This window comes from Oncorhynchus mykiss, chromosome 3 (genome assembly GCF_013265735.2).
Source record: "Oncorhynchus mykiss isolate Arlee chromosome 3, USDA_OmykA_1.1, whole genome shotgun sequence".
Classification (NCBI taxonomy): Eukaryota; Metazoa; Chordata; class Actinopteri; order Salmoniformes; family Salmonidae; genus Oncorhynchus; species Oncorhynchus mykiss.
The window spans coordinates 47853069-47865288 of NC_048567.1; the positions used below are offsets into that span (position 1 = coordinate 47853069).

Sequence of the window (12220 nt, forward strand, 5' to 3'; positions counted from 1 at the left end):
CAAAAAAAAAGAAAAGATGATCAGACTGACAATTTCAATTGGACTCATCTGCAAGCCACAGAGGGCCATGATTAGAAAGGGATAGTGAATATTGTGAACATAATATTCTGTTTAAATGCATTTTGTCTGAAGGATATGCATTCATAATATTGAAATATATCCATAGTGCCTCCATAGCAAGAAGTATACATGTTGTGCATGCTTATACATTTTTCAGGTGAATAAGCAAAGTAACTTGAGGAGCACTGAGGAAAATGTCCAATAAAAACAGTTTAAGGACTGAAATATACCTTTTCCTAAGAGGAACTATGGGAGTCCTGATGTATCGCATTACAAGAAAAACACTCCTCTGGGCCTTGTGTTTTTCCTGACCGGATCATTTGTTGTTCTTAGTTGCCATTTGATCTGTGGGATTAGTTACTGGTAATCTATGTTCCTTCAACTGAACTTTGAATCAGGATGGGCTAGCTTTGTTTAAATCTAGATACATGGCCATGCCCCACTCAGTAAAGTTAAAGCCTATACTTTTGAAAACAGACTGCATGCTGCAGTTGAAAAACTATGCATTTGAACAGACTTTTCAACCAATCATATAAGTTTTTTCCCACAAACTAGCACACGTGCCATAAATCAAACTGAACAGATAGCAGCCCGGAATATTTATCTTAATCAAGTTCAATACTTACACTTGATCATTATCATAATCTCTACCTGAATAATCTAATTATTCTACAATTAGATTAAACAATTATCAAGTTGTTTTTTTTTACCTAAAAAAAATAAAAAAAACATAGACAATGCATGATTACCTCAAAGAGTTTAGGCAATCTGTTTCTGTTGCTGTTCCTGGAAAGTACAGGCTGGAAATGTGATCCACTGTCCCACCTAGTGGCCAAGCTCCTAAATCAACATTATATTATGAGTTCTCTCCTGATCTTACCCTGTGAGATGTCAGATGTTATGGATCTCTAACTGTTGACATCACCATTGGACCCTTGCTGGAGGGCTACATGACCAAAATGTACATACAATCTCCAGATGGAAGTTATTTTCTAGGAGCAAAATATAGATCGCTTAATCCGAAGGTACGGAAGAAGGACAATTGGGTTGTATTCATTAGTGTACACCATTTCAAAGCGTACCAAAACGCTTTGCAATGGAAATTGAAAGTGAGTTTTTCTTATTAGACAAATTCAGATAGATCCATCGCCCATAAGTCATTTTTGTGCCTAATGAATACTACCCTCTAGTGCCATGGCAGAGCCAGGACAGGTTTTCATACAGATGGAGGGTCGGTACGATACTTCTCATGCCTGACAGATGACAGTGATTTATAATATTAAATATCCCTTAAGGAGTAATTAGAATGTCCTCAATCCGGTGTCCTAATTCATCACCCATTTAATTATGCATTGACAGATGTATATTTAGCTGTAAAGTTCTGGAACGATCTGAGGAATGGATAGAATAATGCTGATATGGATATGGTTGACATCACTTCAGATTGTTCGTGTTGCACTTTGGGGTTAGGTAGGTTTGCAAAAATCGATGTCAATCGGAATTGGGGGGGGGGGGGGGGGTCCAAAAATCCAGGAGTCATCCAACTGTGTTTTCTGGAAAACCTGGACATTGACACTTACTGGAGTTTTGAAACCCTGGGGTTGGGTAGGATTCTTCTCATACAGTACTTTATAGAAGGTATTTCCATGCCTTTGGGTTAAAAGGTTGAAGCCCCTCCTAAAGGAAAGGAAATGCAAACCAATGTATGAGGGATTACTTTGAGATTCCATTGACAAACTATGTAACACAGTCATGTCAACTTGTGCCATGTTTGCCAAAAGAAGCAACAAGTACAGCAACTACATCAACTGCATGTACCGTCTCAAACAATTTCCCCACAAGAGGAGATGCTCACACACAGAGTGTACAAAACATTAGGAAAACCTTCCTAGTATTGAGTTGCATCCCCTTTTGCCCTCAGAACAGCCTCATTCCGTCGGGGCATGGCCTCTACAAGGCGTCGAAAGCGTTCCACATGGATGCTGTTGATGACAATGCTTCCCACAGTTGTGTCAAGTTGGCTGGATATCCTTTGGGTGATGGACCACTCTTGATACACACAGGAAAACCAAGCAGCGTTGCAGTTCCTGACACAAATCGGTGCACCTAGCACCATACCCCTTTCAAAGGCACTTAAATAAATACAGGCAGGCTCATAACTTACAAGTAGCCTCGGACTTCAGGCTTCAACAAGAATGGACTTGAAGGGGGACTCCCGAGTGACGCAGCGGTCTAAGACACTGCATCGCAGTGTTAGTACAGATCCTGGTTCGATTCCAGGATGTCCTTGTCCCATCGCACTCTAGCGACTCATGTGGTGGGCCGGGCGCATGCACGCTAACACAGTCGCCAGGTGTACAGGGTTTCCTCCGAGACATTGGTGCGGCAAGCTTCCGGGTTAAGCAAAGAGTGTGTCAAGAAGCAGAGCGGCTTGGCAGGGTCGTGTTTCAGAGGACGCACGGCTCTCGACCTTCGCCTCTCCCGAGTCCGTATGGGAGTTGCAGCGATGGGACAAGACTAACTACCAATTAGGGAGAAAAAGGGGTAAAACATTTTTTTTTTAAAGAATGGACTTGGTCACACGAGACCAGCTCACAGGTGATGCCCAAACTTTATTGTGTGTAACAAGCAGGGCTTAGTTTAAGCCAAATTAAACAAATATAGCAAGGTAATCAGCAAAACGCTTTCAAATACATTCATAGAACTTCAGGGATGTAGTGCTGACAAAACACCATTTAAAGGACCACTCCTCAAACTGTAACATATCACTAATGCATTAGTAAAACTACTGACCATATTCATGAATTCGAATTTGGATTAATAGCTTTGTAAGAAATTAATTATGAGTGTTTATTCAGGTAGTCCCACCAAGGACATTGTTAGAGAAAGACTAAACGATCCTCACTCAAACGAATAGAATAGAAGTTCATACATGTCATTACAGACTAATGCACAACAAATCATATCTTATTATAAACGTAATCATCTGTAGAAGCCTTTCACAGCACACAAACGACAATGGGACACAGGATTACAGATCCCTTGCTGAGAAAAAAGAAATGCACACTGGTTGAAATGTGTCTCTTTGACCTATTTTACAAGCCTTGATCTGTTTGTTTGAGGTATGAATGATGGATTAGTCCCTCTGTACTTTCAATGACTTGTATTGATCTCATATTGAGAACTAAGAAATTCAAAGTTCTGACACTAGGGTAAGAGACACATTGAAAAGTATGAGCACTGACAAGGGCAATACAACATAAAGATGTGTGAATGATTACATATGTCAGACTCGCCATGCGGTACAAAGATCGCCAACTTTATGCAGACAGAAGACGTCGGGAGACCCAACTTCTTTGACGATTGAAACACGTGATTCTCACAATTCAAAAGAGTATCGAATTAACGGCATGCAACGCATTCGGTGCGTAGGCTAAATGTCATTTGACAACATATTTTCGTCCATATCCTGTTTGGCTAGCACAACAAAGAAGAAGAAAGAGCAGACTGACCCAATACCCACATGGGAGCCCATTCAGACAGGCAAAAGTGCAAAGGACGGGACATACCGTGGCACTAGTTGGTGGTAAAAGTGTTGCTACGCATGTCATCCCATAGCAGGATGTGATTTTACCTGTCAAAGCATCTCTTCGGAACAATGGAACCAGTCTTAATTAAGAGGGTCACCTTTTTCTCTCTAGGCCTCTCCTCCAACAGTGACTCCACACAGCAGAATCTAAGAGCAGGATCTCCATTAAGCCATGTCATCAGCCTCCTCTGTCTCCTCTGTCTCCTCGGTCTCCACTAGGCAGGCCTCGTCAGAGGTGGGAGCCCTGAACGGGGGGTGGTACTCGAACGATGCGAGGACGGCACCGAATTGGTGCTTCTGGTGCAGGAACCAAAAGACTGCCGAGATCCCCATGATGGCGACCACACTCAGAATGACCAGAGCTGAGAGCAGTGGACTAGTAGCTGAGCAGGACATAAACAATGCAGGGAGAGAGGTTACCATTGATCTTACTGTATGGCTATTCAAGAACAAAATAAAGGAAAAATGGCTTTGCTTCTCTTACCGGGTTTGCCGTTTTTCTCTGCTTCTGAAAAATAAATGAACAATATATTAGTGAAACATAAAAATAACTAATATGAATGAAAATAACAACATCTGTATACACTTGTTGATCAAATTGTCAAAACAACACATGGCTGCTACAGTGGGCCTATGTCCGTCCACTGGTCTATGTCGGCGGGAAATAAAATTTTTCTGTGTTTGGAGGTTATTTGAAGGCCGCCCGCTGCGCACAGACGATGTTCGTTATGGGGTGTCCCGAGTAGAAAGACAAATGCTGCTGGAAAAAAAATACAAAAATAGGGCCTTACTTTCAGCAGTCTCACAGACCACTCCATTCTCTAGGTTTTCAACACAGCTGACTTTCTCCCACTCCCCTGTGGTGCTGTGCATTGCCACACAGGTGTCCATGGGAATCAAGTCAGGCGAGCTGGAGCTGTTCCCCCAGTTCTTAAAGCTCAGGCCCGTCTCATCTTGCCACTTAAAGTCCTCATCTTATCAAACAGAAAAAACAAGACATCAAAATTTGAAAAATAGCAATTACTTCACTTATTCTCTCTCCCTCTGTTAATTTGACTTGTCTTTCCTTCATAAGCCAAACAAACCTTGTCTGAAAGAAATAAAGTTATGCACAGTCAAAATAACCCTGTTCGAAGAATACCAGTGGTGTCGGATTTTTTCCATATCATGTATAGATGCTTTTTATAGTGGAGATCAAGTTCATAACTTCCCTTACTGGGCTGATGAAACAGCGGATTGCGCAGTCAGATGGAACAGAGTAAATCGGCTAAATCTATGACATTAAAATGCCTGTGGTAACTTGTGGAATAGACACCAGCTGGAATGTGCTTTTAACCAATCAGCATTCAGGATTAGACCCACCCATTGTATAATATGGATTATGCCAGCCGGTGACGTAACCACATTATGCGGTACAATCACATAATAGGGCAAAGTAGCCTTCATAATACAGAGGTGCCATAATTTCAGAATAAATATCAGTTCTTACTTACCGTCACTGTCATAATACATGCCCAACCACACATGGATGTTGCCTTTCCACACCTGTGGACTGTACTTGATGATGAAATCATTCTCCTCTGCACTTTGGACACTCACCAATTCTAAGAGAAAACACAAGACAATCTGTTGCAATTGAAAAACAAACATTGAGAGTAGTTTAAAATGGTTAAAATAAATCAAAGCCTATCAGCTAAATCAGGAATGGGCAAATTTGAGGGGATGGGGGACACAAAAACGTTGAACTCATCATGGGGGCCACAGTGATTCACAGGTTTGCATACCTACATCCATACATGCAGTCAGAGCTGGCCTTAGCCTTCTTGGGGGGGGGGGGCACTAAGTGAAATTTACAAGACGAAAACTGCTTATGCACAAGCTAATTTCGAAATTGCACCTTGTGTTGTGTATTCTACTACTCTAACTTTGAATAGTTGAATAGTTGTCTTTGGAAATTGATCCCTGGGCCTACAATGATAACAAAAAAAGTTGCAACATATTGATGACTTGTAAATACCATGTCCTGAGCAGAGAGACTTCGCAGCTGCAATCGTATAACTTTTAGCCATGTCTTCTTCTCCATGGACAAAGTGGTAGCATCTTTGTCCAAAAGGCACCCAGGTGCGCCCATCTGCAGGACAGTCTGTGGGGAGAATGAATCATTAGACAAAAACACTAGTCTCAATCCTCATTTTCAAACAAAGTAAGGTGTCCCTGGTCCTAGCCTAAATTTCCAACAGCTCACCGAAAACAAGTCAAGCAAGAGCCACCAGTGACGGAGTTAAGAACACTCCACAGCTAGATTGAAAGGTCGCGGATGGAGCCATCCGATTGGTACCTTTTGGGTGGCTCAAACCGTTGGAAAGTGGTCAAGGTTTGTTATGTGTGTTAAGAAAGCAGAGTTCCCAAGTTCGAGCCAGGTATGAGCTGAATTAAAGTGACATGACATCCATGTTGAGCTGCTAAGCAAGCAACATGACATGCATAACAGTGATGCCGTGATCCAGATGCGCAAATGGGCTCAGCTCAACAGCTGGGTTCGCTGTGTAGCGAGTTTAAAGAGGGTGAGTGTAACGGAGTTAAGAATGTACCGTAAGCCCACTCCACAGCTAGCTTGAAATGTCACGGATGGAGCCATCCAATTGTTACCTTTTGGGTGGCTCAAACCGTTGGAAATTTGTGAATCAGCGGAGGGCGGTCACCTGTGTTAGCAAAGCAGGGGTCCCGAGTTCGAGCCAGGGTGGTACTCGCTAAGCAAGCAACGTGAAGCTGTAACACCGATAAACAAGGATGTTTGGAGTGATTCTTCACAAAACCCCAGACACAATATTTATCCATCGAATAGTCCTTTGGAGGAAGGTTTGTTGACATTTGTATCTAAAAGCATAATTGAGAAATACTTGATCGAAGCTGGTCTATTTATGACATTTAAGACTCCATAGTGTTTCATCTATAGGTGCTACAAAGTGTCAGATTAAGCTTTACCGCTTGCTCTAATAGGAGTAGTATTTTGATTTCTAACACTTTTTTTTACATTTAATTTATGAATATTCCAAAATATAAACATGAATATTGAAAATAAAATAGTTTTGATTTGGCTAATTTTTCTATTTTTTTAAAGAACATAATACTCTACTTGCAAGTGGGATCTCTGCTGCTTTTAGAGTTACAGGTATGACCCAATTTGTGTGCATTACCAACAGAGTGAATGTGCATTTTTTTAAATTAAATGGTCACCTCTGTCATTGCACAGGATGCGCAATGATGCAAGTAAAAGGAGGGCTGGGATTGGTTACATTGCCTACCATGCCAATTTATATGTATATATATATATTTTTAAATATAACCTTTATTTAACTAGGCAAGTCAGTTAAGAACAAATTCGCATTTACAATCACGGCCTACACCGGCCAAACCCGAACAACGCTGAGCCAATTGTGCACCGCCTTATGGGACTACCAATTACGGCCGTTGTGATACAGCCTGGATTCGAACCAGGGTGTCTGTAGTGACACATCTAGCACTGAGATGCAGTGCCTTAGACCTCTGCATCACTCGGGAGCCCAAAGTAATCGACGAGGATGGGATAAAATAGGCCATAACCTTAAAACTAGCAGTGATCCCAATCTTTTTTTGTCTGTGTTTCTTGAGGAATCACGTACTTTTTTTTATAGCAAGAGAAGCATTAAGTACTTTTAAAGCCACCGTCTGGATGTAGTCCAGTAATTTCAAATAATTAAATATACCCTTTAAATGTAATGTATCCCATGATACCTTCGTGAGATTAGTGCAATTGCATTATCTTGTCAGACAGAAATCAAGTGTCATGTCAGCGAAAATGTCATGGAGTAAATTGTTTGTTTACATTTTGTAGGTGGGCCCACTTTGACATTATGCACATTTTACAGAAGACGATTTGAAGACTAGGCTACACTGCCTTGCTACCTTTGGAAATTATGTGGACACATATTGTTTGCTTCAACAGTATACCTCGATGTCTGAATTATAACGTACATTGTTACAAGCCAAATTATGAGGGCAGCTTTATTCGTTTCTAATAAATACTAGAATGTTTGGCATGTAACCGAATGAAAATATAAATCCCTATAAAAAACACATGCCGACAAAAAAACGTCAGCAATGTTACAATGTCGTTCAGTGAACTTTTGTCGAAATGTTACACGTTTAAACTGAAAGCACAACAAATACTTCAACTTTCTCGAACAACACGAAGTGAGCATTTCCCATCCACTTAATATAATAACATTAAACAATAGTTAATTATCTCAACTTACCACCAGCTAAAGTAGATTGCCAATAAACAACAACGAAAAGGAGATTGCATAAGGCTAAGGGGCGAGGGTGCCATTTCTTCATTGACTCCATGTCCGCGAACTCCAACTCATGGCTCGGAAGTTTTTCAGAGCTTCATACGTCAGCATCTCACATTGATATGTAACCCCACCTCTAGAGTGCCCGAATTATCATGCTCCCTCAAAAAGTAGACGGGAGCAAAGTTCAGACTCAAGAGTGGTTGAAGCGTGTCTAAACAAATGATCATGCTGAAACTAATTTGTGAATTGCATGATATTGCTTAGCTGCATACTGTTGACATTATTAGTGAAGTTGAAGAATAGCATTACGTTGATTACATTCGATTTCATTTTCAATTGCTTTATTATGGATTGTGGAGAAGGATATTTGGTTATGTTTTGTTTTGCCACAGGAGTAGGGGCCCCATGAGGATATTGGTTTGGAGAATAACCCATAAAGCCTCTAGATGGTGCCATAACTGCATAAATGTCTAGATTTCAGTGATTGCAACCCAGTGGTATCACATTCTGCCTAGAGTGCCTCATTATGTTTTGAAAAATATACAGTCACACAGGAACATATTTTTACATAAATTCAACTGAAATTAATGAGCAATTGGATGTAAATATGAAGCACAATAAATTCCATTAAGTTGTAGGTTGAATAGCCCGATCCTTACTTGTAAGGCCTACCATGACTCAAATGATGAATAACGTTATTGTCTCATTAATTAATGCAAAACTCCCAGTGATTCTGCTGAGTTGACCAGGATGTGGCTGAAAAAACAAGATGTGAGACTTGAAGAAGTGAGAAGACCGTTGGTGAGAGCTGGAATGGCAGAGTGCTCAGTGGGGTACGTGAAAGCCAGTTCTAGACAAAAGAAGATTAGAGACACTGCATTAATAAACAAGACCAAATCAACAGGGAGCATAGACGCAATGTCTGCTGCATGTCCACTCCAAAAGTTATTCGGCGATGCCAGAAATTCTTTTGGGGTTTAATAACATCCAATCTGCATAGTTGGGACTTGGAATATATTTAATATAAGTCACCACACTAGCTATGGACAAGACTGTGATTGATATCTCACACGTACTTAATATGTAGGGGAGAATGGGGTAAATCGAGAATATCTTTATTCAGCATCAGTCTGCCAAGGGAAATATATAATTTTTTCTAACAAAGATATCTACATATATTTCAGGATGTTGTGTATCCCTAGAAAGAATCAGAATAAATGTAAGCATTACAATTCCAAAAAAGTTGTGTCTTGGCACGTATGGGGTAAATTGTGCCTCAAGACAGGGTAAGTTAAGCCACCTACACATTTCTATACTCAATGTAAATGTAAATGTAAATGTAAATGTAATGTATACTCAACCAACATCGTTATTTCCCAAACACAATTCAACACAATCACACTGTTTTTTTTTTGTTGTCTTTAATCATTTTAAGCACCTTTTAACAAAGGCTTAACACCTAACAAACACTTTGTACTTAAAAAAACACTTTTAACATAGCCCAGGCCCTGTTGGTACCTCATATCCCAGAGATAATGCCTTGCGTTATGCCAGGGAAGAAAACACTTACATTTGCTCAACTTGCTTTTGGCTCAACCATTGGCTCAACTTATCCCAATAGACTGTCACATGGCTATAGAAATGGAAACATTGTGATTTTAGAGACACAAAGTAACAATAGCCTATGATTAAAGGAACTGCAGTCAATCTATTACTAGGCTCACTCCGTCATCATCATTATCATTAGGCTATTTACATCATTCAAATACAATCTAATCACATGCACAATTCAATAACCCTCCATTCAGTCATTGACATCGGTGAGGAGAGATATATTGGTTTTAACAACAACATATATCTAGGACCAAGTTTGCTTGCGTCTTGCCTGCGTCTATTTGCAAAGAAAATACATTATTTATAGCTCTAGATATAGTATAGGCTGTTTTTAGCCTTCAGCCTTCATATACTGTAACCATATGAATGAATTGATAGACAATATTCTGGTGAGATGAGGGCAGTGAACTATTGAACTATTAACAGAATATATTTACAAAAGAATACACACACACACACACACACACACACACACACACACACACACACACACACACACACACACACACACACACACACACACACACACACACACACACACACACACACACAATCAGGGGTTTTTCTTTAGTTTTGCAATTTTCTACATTGTAGAATAATAGTGAAGACATCAAATCTATGAAATAACAAATATGGAATCATGCAGTAACCAAAAAAGTGTTAAACAAATCAAAATATGTTTTAAGTTTGAGATTCTTCAAAGTAGCAACACTTTGGGTGGGCCATCATTGTAAATAAGAATTTGTTCTTAACTGACTCGCCTAGTTAAATAAAGGTTATATAAAAAAAAACATTTAAAAATTATTTGGCTTGATGACAGCTTTGCAAACTCTTGGCATTCTCTCAACCAGCTTCACGAGGAGTTCCCACATATGCTGAGCACTTTTTGGCAGCTTTTTCTTCACTCTGCAAGGTCATCTGATGCAGCACTCCATCACTCTCCTTCTTGGTCAAATAGCCCTTACACCGCCTGGAGGTTTGTTGGGTCATTGTCCTGTTGAAAAACAAATTATAGTCCCACTAAGCACAAACCAGGTGGTAGCCATGCTGGTTAAGTCTGCCTTGAATTCTAAATAAATCACTGACAGTGTCACCAGCAAAGCACCCCCACACCATCACACCTCCTCCTCCATGCTTCACTGTGGGAATCACACATGCTGAGATCATCCGTTCACCTACTCTGCGTCTCACAAAGACAAGGCGGTTGGAACCAAAAATCTCAAATTTGGACTCATCAGACCAAAGGACAGACTTCCACCTGTCTAATGTCCATTGCTCATGTTTCTTGGCTCAAGCAAGTCTCATTATTGGCGTCCTTCAGTAGTGGTTTCTTTTCAGCAATTCAACCATGAAGGCCTGATTCACTCAGTCTCCTCTGAACAGTTGATGTTGAGATGTGTATGTTAGTTGAACTCTGTGAAGCATTTATTTGGGCTGCAATCTGGTGCAGTTAACTTTAATGAACTTATCCTCTGCGGCAGAGGTAACTCTGGGTCTTCCTTTCCTGTTCAGCCCTCATGAGAGCCGGTTTCATCATAATGCTTGATGGTTTTTGCGACTGCCCTTGAAGAAACTTCTAAAGTTCATGAAATGTTCTGTATTGACTGACCTTCATGTCTTAAAGTAATGATGGACTTTCATTTCTTTTTGCTTATTTGAGCTGTTCTCAAATCAAATTGTATTGGTCCCATACACATGGTTAGTAGATGTTATTGCGAGTGTAGCGAAATTCTTGTGCTTCTAGTTCTGAGAGTACAGCAATATCTAACAAGTAATCAAAAAATTCCACAACTACCTAATACACACACATCTAAGTAAAGGGATGGAATAAGAATATGTACACATAAATATATGGATGAGCAATGACCGAGCGGCATATTTCTTGCCAAAATATGGACTTGATCTTTTACCAAGTAGGGCTATCTTCTGTATACCACCACTACATTGTCACAACACAATTGATTGGCTGAAACGCATTAAGAAGGAAAGACATTCCACAAATGAACTTTTATAAGGTACACCTGTTAATTGAAATGCATTCCAGGACTACCTCATGAAGCTGGTTGAGAGAATGCCAAGAGTGTGCAAAGCTGTCATCAAGGCAAAGGGTGGCTACTTTGAAGAATATCAAATATAAAGTATATTTTGGTTACTACACTTTTTTGGTTAATACATGATTCCATATGTGTTATTTCATCGTGTTGATATCTTCACTATTATTTTACAATGTAAAAAGTAAAAATAAGGAAAAACCCTTGAATGAGTAGGTGTGTCCTAACTTTTGATTGGTACTGTATCTATATATCTAAAATATTCTGCCCATACCAATACATTTATTTTAGGCCATAACTGAACCAATTTATGTAGGCTATATAAACAATATTTTGCCCATATCAACAAATTTATAGGCCTATACAATATTTATAGCCATACGTGATTGAATGAAAAGCAGTAAACATACCTGCCCACATGAACGAATGTAGGCCTATATAAAATATAAATAGCCATGCACGATTTAATGAAGAGCAGTAAACATTGTTTCACATTCTTTAATAACAAACTCATGAACACAACCAGACAATAGTAAACATGCACAACATTCTTTCACATTCTTTAGTATCAT

At 39.8% G+C, this 12220-nt stretch overlaps 1 protein-coding gene across 1 annotated transcript; it reads right to left on the bottom strand.

Annotated features, from left to right (window-relative positions):
* Positions 1-2647: 2647 nt before the first annotated feature.
* On the bottom strand, positions 2648-8129 carry LOC110520063 (CD302 antigen). The gene is made up of 6 exons (XM_021597068.2): positions 7945-8129; positions 5667-5792; positions 5143-5253; positions 4441-4623; positions 4134-4157; positions 2648-4032 (listed from the first exon to the last, which is right to left on the bottom strand). The coding sequence occupies exons 1-6, from the start codon at positions 8033-8035 to the stop codon at positions 3815-3817; spliced, it is 753 nt and encodes a 250-aa protein (XP_021452743.1). The 5' UTR covers positions 8036-8129; the 3' UTR covers positions 2648-3814.
* Positions 8130-12220: the final 4091 nt, after the last annotated feature.

What these genes read in the sequence shown, in the direction of transcription:
- LOC110520063 (XM_021597068.2), bottom strand. Translation starts at nt 8,035, where the DNA reads ATGGAGTCAATGAAGAAATGGCACCCTCGCCCCTTAGCCTTATGCAAT. An exon ending in GTCTCTCTGCTCAGGACATG is followed by an intron (nt 5,254 to 5,666) that starts GTATTTACAAGT and finishes GTTTTCTCTTAG; the next exon opens with AATTGGTGAGTGTCCAAAGT. An exon ending in AGAGAAAAACGGCAAACCCG is followed by an intron (nt 4,033 to 4,133) that starts GTAAGAGAAGCA and finishes TGTCCTGCTCAG; the next exon opens with CTACTAGTCCACTGCTCTCA.